The 18,224-nt window shown below is 41.0% G+C and overlaps 1 protein-coding gene across 4 annotated transcripts; it reads right to left on the bottom strand.

Annotated features, from left to right (window-relative positions):
* Positions 1-137: 137 nt before the first annotated feature.
* LOC124055284 (calcipressin-1-like) lies at positions 138-16,914 on the bottom strand. Of its 4 annotated transcripts, none has more exons than XM_046381934.1 (5): positions 16,559-16,914; positions 16,280-16,430; positions 5,078-5,251; positions 4,213-4,372; positions 138-3,227 (listed from the first exon to the last, which is right to left on the bottom strand). In XM_046381934.1, exons 2-5 carry the CDS (start codon positions 16,400-16,402, stop codon positions 3,043-3,045), a joined length of 642 nt encoding a protein of 213 aa, XP_046237890.1. In that variant the 5' UTR covers positions 16,403-16,430; positions 16,559-16,914; the 3' UTR covers positions 138-3,042. The 4 variants fall into 4 exon arrangements, with proteins under 4 accessions (XP_046237890.1, XP_046237888.1, XP_046237887.1 ...); XM_046381932.1 differs by having other exon boundaries at positions 16,633-16,913; XM_046381931.1 differs by having other exon boundaries at positions 16,280-16,914.
* Positions 16,915-18,224: the final 1,310 nt, after the last annotated feature.

Raw genomic sequence — 18,224 nt, 5'->3', positions numbered from 1 at the left:
GTTTTTTGGAGACCTTTCAGGCACATGTTGGGTCTTCCTCCTACATGTGCTCCATAAAGTCACAACATACAGAAGAAATCAGCGCTCCATAATGATTTTGAAACATAAAAGAATAAATGATAAAGACACACATGAAGTTAGATGATCAAATCTTTATTTAATGGTAACTCAATAATGTTAACAAGCCCCCCCCCAAGACAAATGAATTTAAAATACCAGTAGTAAAAAATAGCTAAACTGACAGAGCCTTTTTACAATCTCCAATCCTCTAAAGTGGGACAGATAAGCTTTCTGAGTTAATGGCAGTGCATCATGTGCTTCACAGTGCTGCTTCCACGAGCTAACGTTCAAGCTCCAATGATATCCTCCAAGAGAGAAACATTTCTCAAGGCTTCGCAACTAAAACAGAAGCCTGTAGCAACACATAAAAAGCATAAATGATGTAATAAATCCTTTTTTTTAACCATCTAACTGTAACCAGGATTATTACATCCTACAAGATCTAAGTGTATCTGTTTGAAGAAGCTGGAGTGCACCGTTTATTAAAGTGTGACTTTAATTTAAAGTGGGATTTTGATTGAAGTTTCTGCTCGTAACGCGGCCTGATCCATTAACTTACTATAGCCAGGCCCCGTAAATTAAAAATGCAGCTTCTTCAAGACAAAGACAACAGACAATACTGGCCACACAGAAAGAAAAGGGCCATGTGAATACACAAGTGTGTTCCCCGCTCATATCATGAACAAGGGGGGGTGGGGGGGTCACCTGAAGGTAAACAGACTAGTTCCAATCCACAAGTGATTAACATTAGTATGATTTGTCAGCAGCATTCATCTGTTGGTGCAGGGCTGAAGCAACCTCAAAAGGTCCCCTAATAAAACCCCTGTTACTCCCTACAGCACCACGTAAGCACAACATAAACTGAAAATACAAAGGCTTTAAACCTACGCTGACATTAGCAACAAAGCAGCTGTTGCCTTACAGACCAGATCATTTCAATTTATAATGTGATTTACTGGTGCACATAGTAGCAACAAACACACAGGCAGTTGAATAAATGTTAACAGATCAACTGCTGCACAGTGAAACCTGGAGTCTTCAGTCGTGTTGTGTGTTGAGGGGCAGTTGTCCACTTTCTCACTTGGTGATCCAGCTCAAGACTCGTGGGACACAGAGACATGTTTTACAACCACTGAGGCACCACAGAAACTGATTTTCTTGTCAAAGAAAATGCAAAACTGAATGTTAGGGTGGCTGATCCTTCCATTTTACACACTGACAGTCAAGTGTTAAGACTGAGCTACACAGCACTTAAGATTTAATAGAGCGACAAACGGCGACAGACAAGCCTGAAAAGCTAATAGCAATGGTTAATACATTTATCACCAGACACACACACACCTCTTAACACCTTGGTTTCCTAAAGAAACCGAGGCGTTTTCACCAAAGTATTAAAAAAAAAAAAATTCAGCAACATTTTAGTTTCTATATGTTTCACAAATATTAAATGAGAGAAAAGAAAAAGGAGTGTGTAAAACATCAAGTCATAGCTGTAATGTAACACTAATAAGAAGCTCACACCTCCAATGCTAATAGGGTAGCAACAGTTAACACACCTGTCAGAGCAGAAATAGACCCACACACTCCACATGCATTCTTTCCTACACACAAGCGTTGGTCAAGCTAACAGTCCATATAAATACATGAACTACAGTCAACAGACTAATCTCCTTATAACATACAAGCACTCTGACTGACTGAATGGGCTCCAAGTCATATATTATTATAGATTCATTTGTATTTTCCTTTCTTTCAGAGTACTTACTTTCAGAATAGTTAGCCCTGTTTCTTTGTTTTTTGTTTTTTTTTTTTACAGACAACATACCATGTTTGGTGTAGTTTAGTCCCCTTAGATAAATAAGGGCCGGGTGTGTGATCTACATTCAAAAATAAAAGCTGTGTCAAGCCACAATTTAGCTTCCTTAATAGTCAAACAGCAACAGTTCTTTGCTACACGACAACCAAAAACACAGACAGACAGACAGACAGACAGGCAGGCAGAGTACCGACACTGAAATAATCTCCAGATAACACTGTTAGAAGTCATTACAGGAACAACGCTGCAGGTGCAAACTCCTCGATTTCAAGGCAAGCAGTACACACCAGAGGCTTGACTGTAAAATGCGAGCAAGGCGAGCTTTGACTTGACTACACGTCCACCACACGACAGCTGCAAAGGTGAAGCTGTGACATCGAACAGCAGTGAAAAGTGACGGGGAGCTCCAGCGCCAACATGGCGGTGTGTAAACTCGACAGATGACCGACACACAAATGTAGCACCTTCGCAAAAAAACAACAAAAAGAAAAAAAAACAACAGTCGGAAAAAGTTATGTTTAAAAGAATTCAATTCAAAGTTGTTTTCCCTCTTCAGTCTGTTAAGTCCCAAACCCTACATGAGGAAAACGCAAGCATGACATGTCAGAATGATGCTGCATTCATGTCACGTGGGAATAACCAACATCGAAATCACTTCAATGGTACAGGACTTTATTTGCACATGACATTTCACAAAACACACAAAATGAGTCATGGTGCATATCACTTTGTTTTCTTTTTTTTTTTTTTTTAAGTCTTATCACCTCAAACCAAAAATCCAAAGTCTCTTGCTATTGCACTTAAAGACTAACATCAACAGATTAGTATACATTATTTCCTACACTTCAAAACTGACTCCTCCTTCAGGTCATCCTCAAACCTCATATTCACAAGCAGAACATATCATTGGATGGCTGAACTCAACATTTTTTTTTTCCTTCCAGGAACTTCCTGTCTTTTCCCACGGGACATGAATGCAGCATTTGACACCATGTTTCTCTCTCCATCTTATGAAACGCTCATCTACAGGACAACGCAGCACCCTCAGGTGCCTTCCCAAAGTCCCTAAACCTTCTCTAAAGCTCTGAGAGCGTGTTGAGCTCTTGACCAATCACTTCAGGATGAAATGTTACAGCTGTCACACTGTGTGCCCCGCTTGCCGCCGCTCACTGCTCGACGCCGGGCGTGTAGTCGGGGCGTCGCGTCTGGATGATCTTCGGCCGCGGCTGGCGGGGCTTGTCATCTTGGTCGCTGTCGTCTGGGGCCGAGCTATCGCCACGCTCATCCTCACAGACGTGGACGACCACGCTGGGTGTGGTGGGTGTGGCGGTGTGAAGCTCGTACTTCTCCCCTGGGAATCACACAGAGGAATGGCGCATTTAGGTGCTGTTATGTAGCTACAAATGTCTGCCACTGATGTCATTCAGTACAACTAAGTGCAGCTAAATTTATATTAACAACATTCATGCCTGTTAATTATTTATGTTCCCTTTTGAGATTTAACAGCTAATGAATGCAGTGCTCAAAGCTCTGTTGTTAGACCGTCACTTCTGCGCCTGAATGCACCACCAGGAAGGACTTGAGTAACATTAACTTGCATGAATTGACACACGGTTGTCAGCACTTGGGTTTTACTGAGCTGATTATGAAAGAACACTACTGTTGTCCGTTGAGCTGTGATGCAGCTGTGATGCATCACCTTAAAGACTGGCTGATTCAGAGGGAAATTAAAATAATAATTACAATGCAATACCGAGTCACTGCTGAAGAATCACACTTAGTTATTTTCAGTTCCTTTAAACAGTTCGCACTCACACGCACCCAGCTGTTCGCTTATAGACAAACTCCTACTTGTTTCCATAATTGTACAAAACCAAGGATCTGCGAAAGGTCAGTCAAAACAGTTATTATCCCCAAATGAATCTTAACAATTTGCGACATTGGCCACATGTAGTAATTGAGAGATTACATTGTAATTTTTGATGCCTGTGTTTGTGTATACAGACCTGGGCGGTCTGGACTGGTTGCCTTGGACATGGATTGAGCGCTGATCGATTCTGCACTTTGCTTTGATCAATAGTTTTATCAGTAAAGAAGTGGGGTTAAAGCTGGACTGCAGCAATCCTTTAATTATGGTCTGTTCAAGAAAGCCCAAATGCTGACTCCTCTTACTGTTAGCTTTGATTTGAGCTCTTTATGTGCTTTCACTGTGTAACTGACATTTACATGAATCGCAGACCGAGCACTTTGCCAAACTCCCTGATGCTGGAATATATCTTTTAAAATGCAAGGATGTTGTGTGATCAAAGGGAACCCTGTTACACTGTGTGATGTACCTGGTCCGAGCTTTGAGATGGCACACAGGAGGTCGTAGTTGATGACTGGCGTTGCGTCCTGAGACTGTTCCCAGCCGACTGGAGGGGAGGCAGGGGGTGAGATCAGGAACTGCTTCTCTGGCTTCGGGGGCTCCAGTCGAGGACTCCCTATGTGGACCGACTGCAGACAGATGGGCAGATGTAAGCATCAGTGACGGCTGAGTCGTAGAAGCAGTTTGATTAAAAACACAATGACCAAGTACGGCCTTGCAGAGGTAAATAAAAGGTTATATATGCGTGTCCTGTTTATTTACAGCAGCAGCTTGAAGCTGGTTGGTTCAGAATAACGTTGGCATTGTTGCTGCTCTAGCTGACAGAAGCTAATTGGCTAAATTTGGTAGCAGTTGTTGAATGTGCTAAAAGAAGCTCAAGGTATGTGGTTGGTTTAAAGTCAAATGGGCTGGGACAACAACACACATGAAAAAAGGGGGATTTCTAAGCCAGTGACACTCTTAAAAATATGAAAGGAAAATCAAATTTCATCATAACGCACTGCCTTTTCAATCACATCTAATCCTTCCTCATGAAGCATTGGCCTTGCTACAAATTTTACATCTAACGTATTAATCTAATTTCATCGTTAAATATTTATTCCTTTAATGTTGAACATTTTCTGTACAAAATGGCAGCCAGAGGAGAATAAAAAAAGGCCGAACAACCAGAAACTGTGTAAGCTGATAAAACATTAGCAAAGTGCTAAAGATCCCCTGCTAGTCAGTAGTTCCTTAAACCAAAAAGGCACAGAGATTAAAGTGACTGTCTAAATGCAACTGGTTTTTGAAGATCAAGGCCACAGGTGGAAAAAGATGGACTTCAAAGACATTACCTGTGCAAAGTAGAGTCTCATCTCTTTGCCACTGAAGTCAGTCTTGTGGAGTCGGAGTCTCGCCTCGGCTGCAGCCAGAGCATCACTGAAACTGATCCTGACCCGTCGAAAAGACTTGAAGTACTGGAACTGTACCTCCGGGTCGAATGAACGAAACAAGGCTTCAAAACTGGCCTGGAAAGATGGAGGGAGATAAAACAGGGGGAGGAGAAATGATGACTGGAATCAGGAAAATTAGACCAGCGTCTGCACCGTCTCCTCCGCTTCTACTCAATTTGTTCCCTTCAGCTCTTCCTTCTCTCCTTACCTATTAATACTAAACATTGTGGGCTAGAGGCAGCCATGAATACAGTTAGGAGACTTCAAGTCGCTATGAATAAAATTTATAAAAATAGCCTCTATCACCAGACCCTATACCTGCCCCTCCTCTTCGTGTAAAGAGCCTGCAGCCTGTGTGCATGTCTGGCCGCGTGTGCGTCAGAGTGCTACGGCCTCAATTTTAGATGACCAATTATTGTCACAGTCGCTAATTAGGAAAGAAAAATTAAATAGACGGCTGACCTTGGCCATCACATCCGAGAGGACACACACAGACAGCGATGTCTGACAGAAGCCCATTAATACAGACACACTTGTGATGAGAGCTGAAATTAAGGACGCCACATGATTACGCCCACACCTTGAGCAGCAGCTATTCAGACACATGCGTTCAGTTGCTAAATGAAACAGTTGCCCTTCGGAAAACCATCTATACAAAACAGACCACTCAGTCTTCTCATCCTGAGAGTTGTTAGGTCACTGTGTACACAAACAAGACAAAACAATAAGCTGCTGCAGACCCCAGCAGACGCCCATAACGCTGCTGGAGGGCAGGGTTCCCCACATAATCATCATGTCTGCACAGCCACAGAAACGACTGCCTGCCTCGGTTAACTGCTGGTTTCTCTTCACTTTAGCTGCTGTGACACAAAAAGTCTTTGTTACAACCTGTCATGCCTCATCAAATTTGTCCAAAAAAAGGAACCATAGTGCAGCTAAAACAGCACATCAGACTAAAAATCAGAGTCTGATGAGAAGGTGAATGTTGCCCTCGCTTGTGTGTGCATTTTAACTTTTAATTTTTTTCTTAAAAAAGAAAACCTCAGACTTCTTTCCAATACTGCAGCCTCCAGGATGGTCATAAAGTTGAAATAAAGAACACCTCTATAACGAGAGAAATAAAACATGAGAACCTTAATGAGGGGATGATTTACTGTAAGACTGTTGGCTCAGACTGCATTAGCCATAGCGAGGTAAACCTGACACACAGATTACTGGGAAAATGAAAGGAGGTGACAGTAGCAGCTAGCGGTCTTCTGACAGCACTGGGGGCTTTGAGCTCTGCATACAAGTGAAAATTAGTGTGACCAAGAAAAAAAAAAAGCGTTCAATCATAGCAGTGACAGACACAGAGGTTGGCAAAACACACAGATCTGCTAAAATAACAATTTCAAAGACAACAGGATTGATAAAAGAAGCATCACTCTGTAACAACGAAGGGATTAAGTGTTTCTGGAGCACTAATGAATCCATCAGAGTAATACGTCTTCCGTCTGGCAAATCGCACCACGTCAAACAAACTGTTGCAGTCATCTCGGTTTGAATGCTTGGGATAAAAATAGCATTTCACAAGTCATCCCTGCCTCCTGCAGCGAACACTCAGTGTGTTGTACCCACTGGACTGCAGTGCAGCACAGGAGAAATCACTAGCCATGGATTTATGCAGTGAGTCATGATGAAGTCAAAGGAGGATGGAGTACTCAGCCTGGCCTCAGGAAGCCTGCAAACTGCTCAGCATCGTCCAAAACCCACAACAAACGAGCTACTCGAACCAAACCCCATGTGGGCCTCTGCTCCTTGTGAAATTGATATAATCCTGCACGTCTATTCATCAACAGTTTCCCTTCCTTCCTTCCCTTACTTCCTGATCCTTGAGAAGACTGAGTGGGGCATCAAAGGAAAAATCAACAGTACATTAAATTGTATAGAAGGCTGCAGTTTGTTTTCAATCAACCTGCCCATTGTATGGACTGTTATGATTACCTCAAACTCAGCTTGAGAAGAAAAGAACTAAGGGTGTACATATCTGCACTAACACACTCACACACACAACTTTCTGTCATAAATGTACTTCATTTAAGCTGGATTTGTTCCTTTAAAAGTTTCAATGATTCCACTGCAACATAATGATCACATGTACCATTAGTCCATTCAATAATAATACACCAAATTGACTGTCAAAAGCAGTAGTCTTGGTCACATGACGGCCCAAATGATTAGTAATGAAATATTAGTTTAATCGAGATTAAATCAATCAGCAGCAATTTAATATCTTTGGGTTTTGGACTTTTAAAAGGACGAGACATTTGAAGATGACCCCTTAAGTCTGAGGGTTAATTTATATTTTTCACTATTCGAGTGATTTAGCATCATTCTTGCATAAAGCCTGGAGACTAAAAATTGTAACGGTCAATACTGAGGGATCAGACAGATATGCTCACTTTTAGCATGAGTCAAGTACCGAAAAAGATGGATCCTACATTTCCCATAATGCAACCCAATAGGATCTTTTTTGTTGAATCCTCTCTGCCTGTTAAAAGCCCACATCTTTGGAACATAAAACCCTCAGCTGTTACAATGACAACCTCAGTAGTGTGTTAAAAACCTCTTCCAGAGTCACAGAGGAAATTATTCTTATTGTCATTACGGCCTATGCTGCTCACAATGCCCTTCTTGAGAAAATAAATGAGTAAAAGAACCAAAGCTGCGATGCTGGTTTTTAACATGCGGCACCTGGCCTGGATCTTCAGCAGCAGCCAGCTCTTTTACCTGTGCTTCGGGAGAGTTAAACACTTCCTGGTTGGTCACTGAGGCGACCAGGCAGAAGCGGTTACACTTGGTGGTCTTGATGTGCATGATGGGTGACCCGGGAAGCCGAAACCTTTTCCACCTGATACCTGAGGTCAGGGTGCAACGGGATGCTGAAACTGAGTTCAGAGGTGGCGAGGACGATGATGGTGACGATGATGAAGAGGAAGGGGGAAATCGGGGGGATCGGAGGAGCGTTGCCTTCCCCAGGGTGACAGAAGAGAAGGAAGTAATGGATGCTTCTCAACAGGAAACAGGTCAGTTTTCCCAGGACACGTGGATCTTCTTTTGTCGTGGCAAATCTGTGGTTTCTTTTTGTCTTCACACTGAACCAGTCCACAACGTTACGAGTCACCCCGTTCAACACATAGCCTCCTAACCCACATTCCAAGGTTATACAGTCTGCCTCTCCTGCTGCAACATTGGAAAATGAAAGACGAAATCCAGTATTCAACGTCTGGCTTCAGCCCTGTCTTCCTCCCTCCCTTTGCAGCAGCCTGAAAACTGAAGGAATTTTCCAGAGATTTGGGTGTGGAGAGCCGAAAATGCCATTCAGCTTCTTTTAAGCTTACTCTCTCTACCCTCTCTCACTCTTCTTCTGCTTCACAGCCGCTTAAATGAGCCCCTGCCAGCCGATGACGCATTACCCACAATCCCCTCCCTCTCCTCATCCTGGTCTCATTCATTCGTTCATTCACTGCAAGCCAATCAGCACTGGAAGAGGGAGGGACTGCCTTCTTCTTTTATTTTTTTTCTTCCTATCTTTCTACTTACAGATACTAGGCAATGCTGACTAATCAGACAGAAAGAAGGGCAGTGTGTGTGTATGTGTGTGGAGAGAGAGAGAGGGAGAGAGAGAGAGAGAGAGAGAGAGAGAGAGATACTGGAAAATAATGACATAACTGCTGAGCAAACTGACGCATTAATCTGCTTTCTGATGCATTTAAACTGAGACAAAAATCCTTTGTTGAACGGAAAATGTGAGACAATGAGCCTTTCTCCTCTTGATTTCACATACTTACCAAAGACGTATCACCTGACTCCAGTGTGCATGTAGCAAGACGTGGAAAACACATGACAGTCTTAGTAAATATGGATGAAGCAGAGAGAGAGAGAGAGAGAGAGAGAGAGAGAGAGAGCGACAGACAAAGGGGGACAGTGGACAACTGATAAACGATGAGGCGAGACTATAGGCAGTAGATAGGCAGGAATAGAAAAAATGAGTGAAAAGAGAAAGAGACCTGGCTGGTAGGAAGAATGCAGGATGGAGGGATGAAGGGATAAAAAGCAAGAGGTGGCGCTCATGGAAAGTATGCAGTTTGATAACATGCTTTTATGGGGTATAAATAGCAGAGAGCTTTAAGTGGAGGGAAGTGTACGAGTGTGTGTGCAGCCTGCAGTTAGAAAAACAAGACCAGACTGTGCAGCAAATTCACCAACATTTGCGTGTGTGTATTTACACACTTTTTGCTTGGTGAGAAAAGGTCAGCACAGTGGAGACAAAAGCACAGTCGTGTTTTGTTGCTTTTAACCAGCTACAAAGTCTCCCCTTAAAAATCTAGAGAGGCTAAACTCGAGCATTTTATTTTTAGACAACAGCATGCCAAGCTGCACATTATTCCACCCGCCGAACCAATCACCACAAAAAGCTTTTACGCTCGCTTTTAGTGAAACATTAATTATGCAATAAACAGCAACAGAAAGGCAAGTAAATATTAAACTTGGTTTGACAGTGTCAGTAAATCGTCTGTCTCAATAAGATCTCATGTGTTTTCTAATCCTGAGTTTTGTGCTCCAAAACAACCATTTGCTTAGCAACAAAAATAACAGAAATGACCTAATCCTCATGTTTTGCTGATACCGGTTTAACCTCATCTTCATTTGGGGTGACATAAGCCCCATTACTGTATGTACAATATCCATCCATCACTTGTGTCACTATCATCTTCTTTTCTTCTGAAGTCATTAAACCCGACATTTAAAGAAATATTAAAGAGATAAGGCTTCTCTTTACATGATGTGACTCTGTATGAGCATATGAGCCCATCCTGTTTGCCAAATCAGTCATTAGGAGACAGAGAAATGCAAACAGACTTCTTTGGGTTTTGAAAGGGCAACAATGCGTTCTAAGTGCCGTCACCATCCATCACAGATACAGAGGAGATTATTGTATTTAGCCATGATTTACAGTTGAGACCTTGGAGAGCCCAAAAGACTTCAGTTCAAAATCATATTTAGCAGCAGCTGTCATATAATTAAGAAATGTTATACAAAAAAATGAAGTGGGCAAGTGCTGAGAAACAAAACTACAGTATATAAATATTTCTACACACAATTCATCCACTGATTTGGGTACTGAGGGCATCTGGACAAACAGGTGTTCATAAGTTCTTCAAACAGGAACGACACACCAGAGACAACAACTACAGTGCAAATTCATGGCTAATGTGTCCACATTAACAGGTGTCACGCTTCCTTTTCCACAGCAGGAATTCTGACTTGTCACGGCAGGAAAAGCACAAGTGTTACTAATGACATTAGCTCCGGCTCTGTTCTGTTCGACTATCCCAGTGAGTCATGACATTGTGACAGTGACAGAAACAGGACCAGCCCCATTTTTAGATATATAAAAAATATTCTGTTATCACACAGTTATGGTCAGTTTTGTGATAACTGAACCAACCTCATGACAACTGAGTAAACACTGTCAGTTTCCAATAAGTGGAACTTAAGAAGTTTTAATAACTACGATGTGCTCACATATAAAGTAAAGCCAGTATTCACCTCATGTTACTCACAAGTTTAAACACATATTTGCATCACTTCATTTGCTACTTTGAACTGATTTTGTGTGTAATTTAGATGCACATAACATTTTATTCATAAAAAGGCGTACATTTTAGCTAGTGTTGGTCACAATGGGGTAACTTTTGTGAAAGCCTCCCTCACATCTGTCAATCAAACTGGACTTCCTGGACTCCACTGTAGGGCTGTGGAGCACATTAACTTCATGTATTTGTCATGATTGGAGCAAATGGAGGAAAGTCACCCTGACACGTACACAACATGCAAACTCAAACACCAAGAGCCTCAGCGGGGTTTGACCCCAGGACCTCGTGGCTGCGAGGTGACAGGTAACACAATCTCAGCCATGCACAGGCAGTGGCATCGGGCTGGTGGTCTGGTTGGAACATGCCCATCTTAAACTATTAGATCAGAAAGTCCTCATACTGTACATGATGTCTGTCCTCATTGAGTGCAGGTGTGCACTGTCCTGTGTCTATGTGTGTGTGAGAGAGCGAGAGATGGAAAATGTGTGCATGGAAAATTAAGTGTTGTAATGTTGGTGAGCCTCCCGACAGTAAAGCTGATGCTCTCGTGTAAGTGTTGTTTGTTGATGTTAAACATTACCGTGTGAGCATGTGTGTCTAAGCGCTAATCATCTCCAGACTTCAACCTCACCCCGCTGTGGCCGCTATGTGAGGGTGTATATGTGTGTGAGAGTGTGCACGCTCAGCCCTGCATTTTTTCCATCCCTATGTTTTTGTTTCATCTTCCCATTTTTTCCATTCCCTCACTCGACAGATAGGCAGGCAACGCACACCGACAGACAGGTGTGCACATGCACGCTGCACACGAGCATATCTTGATCGCCTAACACATACTGGACAAAGCACTGTGTTACCAGACAGCTGCTACATATTTATTGCATCATGTTTTCCTTTCCAGGGCCAAGGTGAAAGTTATATGGTTCAACTAACAATTAATATTTGAAAGCCGACACTGGGGCCTGCTGGTGGTGTAGGAGCAACAGTCTGACCCATACCAGTATGGAGACCTGAGAGTTTAACAAAACATGAACATATAACATTAGTAAGAGTTTTAACACCTTAAGGAAGAGTTAAGCCTTTGGACACCTAGTTATTTCCTTAACAAGAGTTAGCACAAGAAGCCGATTAGCTTAGCATTAAGACTGGAAACGGAGAGCACGGCTCTGTTGAAAGTAATAAAATCCACCTACCAAGGGCATACAAGCTCACCAACAGTCCTTTTATACTGGACAAAAACATTGTCTTCTTATCTGTTTTACAGCACATTCATGACACAAGACAAAAAAAGAAAGACAAACTCATCTACTGGCCATGGGGGGGTTGTCAGTTGCCTAACATAATATTTAAAAACATCTATACTCGCTGATATGTTGAGGGGCTCTAACAGCCATCGCTGGCAACAGCAGTAAATTCTCCTCATGTAACTTTTCATAAACAAATCCTATTTAAATCACAGGCAAACAAACACCCATCAGCACGGTTTCCATTTCTTTAACCACTGAGAGGCAGATTAAAACCCTCTTTGGACTTTTAGGTGGATTCCAGTTCCTTCAAGTAAAATTCCAGTGACAAATCCTTAAGTTTAAAACCTCCAGCGCTGAGCAGTTCTGGGATCTGTACTGGCACAACAACAGAAAGAAGAATATCTAGTTACGGGAGCCAGACTCCACTGACAGGCTCTTTCCCTGTGGTTTTAACAAAATTCCACATCAGAACAGGAAAGATGGCTTAGAGCATAATGACACATCTATCCCTTTTCCAGCACTGTCCGCCTCTCACTGAATTTAGGGACAACTTCAGAATAACAACAGTATGTGTCTTTCATGGAGTTACAATAACTCTGAGTCAGTGCATGTTCAACAAAACAAAACTGCTCAGATTTTCCATTTGGCCTAAAACTTGTCTCTCTGATGCCAGTGCAGAGTGTGTTGCATCCATCCATCCATGTCTAACCAGCTTATCCTGTTGTGCAAGACAACCAAAACCTAATGGAAACTGTGATCATTCATCTACAGTCTTAATTATTTGTGTATTTTCGCACAACTTTCATGATCACATCCATCGCTGCCACTAGGTGTGTCCTGCTGGAAAAGTCCATGAGACTTTCCAGACCTACATCAGAGTTTTTCCTGACCTAAATCTGTTCTTCCATGCTGGTTTATTAATGCTGTTTTTAGTCAGCTTTCCGCTCCAGTTGGGCTGAGAACAGTTTACTTGCACAACACATTGGAACATTCTGCTTCATTCCTGTAAAGTGACCCATCTGAAAAAAACAAAATTACTCGTTTCTTCCAGAGAATATATCATATTCTCAGACTTCCACTGCCATGGGTCTGGTCTGCGCAATAAAAGGAAAGCGACATGCAACAGGGATAAACACCCAATCAATATTAAGAGAACTGTTCAAAAGGAAGTTATTTTCCCTTAAATGCATGAAAGGCAAACTGCAATGAAAACACTGTGACTCACAAACAGCCCATCACATTCCTTCATCTGTGAGTGACGTGCAAACAGTCAGCCAATAAGGTGTGTTGTTGGGTTGATAATAATAATTACAAAAAGACACGTCAGCCAAATATACTGAAAGACATTTCACTTAACAACTGACTGGGCTGAAATGCTTTCAATAAATGAATATTTGCCTTACTTTTGGCACTACAAGATCTATATATATATATATACATATATATATATATATATATATATATATATATATATATATATATATATATATATATATATATATATGTATATATTATTGAAGCCTGGCAGGAGCCCACCAGCACGGTCCAGTCTACAATTTTAGGAAGCATGACAGAAATATGACACTGAATTATTATTAATTGGAGGAAGGTTACAGTTCCCACACTGATCCACACAGACCTGTTCCTGTTTGTTCCATGTGAAGTTAGTTTACTTTAAAGCCATAAAAACAAGTGGGTGCAAACATACCTAATGTGTGCAAAGTCTCTTTTCTCTCTTACCAGCCACCAATTCCACATAAGCCACCTATTCCACATAAGTACACTTATTTCCTGCCAGAACAACTGAGTGTTCTCAAGAATTCATGATACATTCACACACCCTCTGCCATGTGATGCATCAGCCGACCCTGAAATCCTCGCGGATGCCCACAGGAAAACTAGGAGGATTATGGAAGAAAAGGGAAAAAGGAACAACACAAGTCACTTTTCACCAAATGCCCTTTGCCCTTCTCCTCTGTAAATTTTCCTTTTCCATCAACGTCAGCACCAATAGCACGCCACCAAGCACTGGCTCATCACACTGCCCCCGTGTGTGTATGTGGCTGGTAATCATGTGTATGTCAGCAATCAGTTGTGTTTGTACACACAAGTGTATGGGTTGTTGTTCCCCCAGGATCCCTCCACAGTTTCACCCTGAACATCTTTTTCTTTGCCATGAAATTCAGCAGAGATTCTCCCAGTGATTAAAAGAACATGATGAGCTCCTTATTGAGCTTCTTATTTTTCCACTGAGTCTGTTTTTCCACTGTCTGACTGTTGTTCTCAACTGTTGATACACCTTAACATACACAATAACAACAAGGCTTTAGTCATTGTTCAGGCCACCATTGCCTTTTCGCAATAACCTTGATGACTCTGTCACAATAAAGGCCTCAGCAGTTCCAAAGAACCTTATTCACAATACATGTCAACAAGCACGTCTTTTCAAAAAATTCAACTGATAAAGCATTTAGAAATCGAAAAAACAGATACAAGTGTTTGGTTTTTTATTTTTGGTCTATTGGGTAGTTTTTGTACAAAAATCAGGGAATGTGTTTATAGGTAATAATCTCTGGTCATATATTTCCGGAAACAGCGTGGCCCACTTGTCCAACCTCAGAGCCCCAGATTTTCCAGTAGCAGACTGTTTTGAGTCCCCCTATTTAGTAAGGAACCAGTATCATAAAGAGTTTTAAAAAATAGCTGATTTGACTCTTTGTCTAACAAGTTTCTTGTTTTTAATAAGCCTGTTAAATCTATTGAGATACCACTGGCAAAATTCAAATGTCTGGTAATTACTGTACACATTTCTGCAGTCAAGGACTCGACCTCGCTCATTCACTAGGGTGAGGTGGACTACATCTACAGAGACGTGATTTTGTTGTGTTGCAAAGCTCCATTGTGACTTTGCAATGAGTCATAACTTGCACTTATATTCCCTCAGAGACTCAAGTCATGACTGTGAACTGTAGTGATAGCGAACACTGATACCAATTTGTCAGAGCAAAGGAGAGTATGTTTTTCTGCCAATGCTTTTCTAACAAAAGAATCCATCTCTTTTGATAACCATGAGAGGAATCTGACCAAGTAGTCATTGTTACCTTTCCGTACTTGACAGTTTTTAAAGTTTATGTGGCAGATACTGTTGCAACTAATGATTATGTTCATTATCGATTAATCAACCTTTTATTTTCATGATTAACTGTTTAAGATATAAAAAAAATGTGAAAAATGCCCAAAGTGACACCAAAGTGAAATTGCTTTTTTGTCCAACTAAACAAAGATCAACAATTTATTGATTGTCCAAATGGTTAGCAATTAATATTCTTTCCATCGACTAACCGTTGCAGTTTTAGTTACAGATAAATTTCGACTGGTACTGAAAATATTTACCTCGCCATATATCACAAGCATATTTTCAAGGGCATGTCTTTATTGCAGACACCATCCTGCCTGATAATACGGAAATTCATATTATGCCTCCATCATGGAGAAAAACGTGTGGCTAAGGACTGATGGCAAAATAAGCTGTGCGCTAAACAGAAGCTTCAGATAACTCTTTGTTTTGTGATGAAGAAATCTTCAACGAACGTCACAGTGCCCCTATTTCAACACCACTAAAAAATCTTTTTAACTTCACCTAACAAACATAAACCTGCCAAGGTCAGCAGTCACAGGAACTAAAGGAAAACCCTGAAACAGAACCATATTTATATACACCTAGGTTACTTATCTCTGTGTTTCCAAATCTATTTTTCAACACAAGTGTTATACAAGTCTAGTAGCAAATGCCAACTGAGTATTATTGGAAACTCAGTGATGCATCTCGGCTGATGTCATACTTGTGCTGCATCTGCCAGGACGAAACTGAACTGACCCAAGTTTAGCTATTAAATAACTGAGAATGACTAAGACACCAGGAAGTGAGTATTTCTGCTGTCAGCTCAGTCATAACCATCGTAATCTCATAGTAACTCCATCTAGTGGTTCCAACGTGTCTCTAGATGTGATCAGCAACGACCCAAACTCCATTTAAATATGATACAGCGTTTCCTTGCTCATGTCCCTATGGACATATTTCACAAGACATTACTTGTCTTTCTTCCAAGTACAGACGCAAAACGCATACATCCAGTGTACAAAAGGGCACACAGTAGAATAAAATACCAGTGTCTGTAAATGGGCCACCTTTACGAGCACTAATGCACAGCACTCCTTACCTTCAGACTGCCTTCATTGAACAAATCCTCCGGCACTTTGCAGGCTATCAGGGCGTTCGGTAAATCGGTGAACTGGACATCTACCGTCGCCTCCTCTTCAGAGCCATTCTCCGCTTGCTGCATCACGAATTAAAATTATTTAAGCTGTCTTCTGGAAACACAGGAGCGAGACCATTTCAGCGAAACAAAAATTCGTACACATGAATAATAAGGCTAGGCTAACACCCACTATCCATATGTCACTAATAAACGTAGTGATAAACAAAATGATATATTTACTGTCGTTAAACAGCCACGTCTGTGTTTCCACGCAAAGAGCCAACAGAAGTAAAGCAGCTCTTCAGTGTATTTACCTTCACAAACGTTAAGCTGGCTAGCAAGTTATGCTAACCGGGAATCTGAGGTGACACCTTTAAACATATGAAACACACGATATTCTGTGAATATCTTCCTACACTTAATCACGGGTAAAGACGGTCGTTTGACAGTTGGTACTGTCATAAACTAAAGCAGCACAGTATTCGCTAGTATTAACTATAAATAAACCTCTCCGATAAATTTGTTAGCATGGCGCAGGGGATAAAGGAGATGACGTTAATTGAACAGCAGCCAGTATGCGTTTCCGGTTTTGCAGTATTTATTTTAATTTTTTTTTTTTCCGGTGATGTTTCCAGTCTTTCGGACGAAATAAACAATACTGAGCACTAGTGATATTTGAATACAAAGACCACAAATATTTAACGTTAAAAATAAAAATAAACGATTAGCATTATTCCAAAATCTTTTTAAATGCAGCTTTCGTTTTAGTAAACGAAGTGAAAAGTTTACATTACTTTGCTTTCTTTGTATAATACACAAATATGCCTGGGGCCTATAATTATTTACGTTTTATCACTGTGCATCTAATTTCAAAAACATTATGCAGTATTTTATATTTCTTATCTACTGATGAAGTCGAAATATTATAATATAATATCGAGATTCTGCCCTCTTGTGGCAACTTCTGTTTATTACACTTGGTACAAAGATTGCATTTGTTATCTAATTTATGAAAGGCGTAATTGAAGGGGGGAGGGAAATTGTTTATCTAATTTAAATAATAATTATGTTAGGGATCATTATGGGATTATACAGACTCACACAACTACTGTCAAAATTAGTGCAGAAATAGAGTAGAAAATATATTCATGATGTAAGCAAATCTTCGAGGGACTTTAGGCTGAAATTTTCAGTAATGATTTTCTGTTTCTGTCAGGTGCAGGTACGTGAGCTGTATGCAATGATAATGTGAGTATGTCTGTCAGTGTGTTAGGAACTTCAACTCAAGCGGTGTTGGTCCCTTGGTGGCAGAGGGGTTTAAGCTCCTGGTCATGTGGGGATCAGCCTTCATTTAATCCTCTGGAGAGAGAGAGAGAGAGAAAGAGAGAGAGAGATTGTATTTATTGATGTCTAACACTGCTTAAGGTGCATTGCTGATTCGAGACACCTATCAAGCAAAGAGTAAAAAGAGTGTGTACGTAAACCCTAAACCTGTACACCTGAACAATATATACTGTCTTATGATTTCTGGAGGAAAAATCTCAGAATCTGGATTTTCTTTCTTTTGCCTACGAATTTCCTGGGAATCCTTTTACAATCTTCAAAGGTTTGAGAAAACTCAGAAATCCATCTTGGTACCACTGAGGAAACTGGAATCATCTGAAAATTATCCTTCACAAAACTGCTTAGAAGCAATTCCAGGATTTGAGTCCTCTTGTGACTTTTGAAACATTTTATTCCTACTCTTACCCTCTTGCTTTGGAACATTACAAACACAGTGAGATCTTTTTTGAATACTTCTTGGAATACTTTTTGGATCTATTTTTCAGTCTTTGGAACCTTGACATACTCAAAATCACTTCCTTTTGGACCTAAACTCACTCACTGGAATCATTTCGTAATCTTC

Source organism: Scatophagus argus, chromosome 24 (genome assembly GCF_020382885.2).
Source record: "Scatophagus argus isolate fScaArg1 chromosome 24, fScaArg1.pri, whole genome shotgun sequence".
Taxonomy (NCBI): Eukaryota; Metazoa; Chordata; class Actinopteri; family Scatophagidae; genus Scatophagus; species Scatophagus argus.
Note: the sequence above shows the minus strand (reverse complement) of the source record. Positions and strands in the feature narration are given on the sequence as shown.

What these genes read in the sequence shown, in the direction of transcription:
- LOC124055284 (XM_046381931.1), bottom strand. Translation starts at nt 16,402, where the DNA reads ATGCAGCAAGCGGAGAATGGCTCTGAAGAGGAGGCGACGGTAGATGTC. An exon ending in TGAGACTCTACTTTGCACAG is followed by an intron (nt 4,373 to 5,077) that starts GTAATGTCTTTG and finishes ATCTGTCTGCAG; the next exon opens with TCGGTCCACATAGGGAGTCC. An exon ending in CATCTCAAAGCTCGGACCAG is followed by an intron (nt 3,228 to 4,212) that starts GTACATCACACA and finishes TGTGATTCCCAG; the next exon opens with GGGAGAAGTACGAGCTTCAC.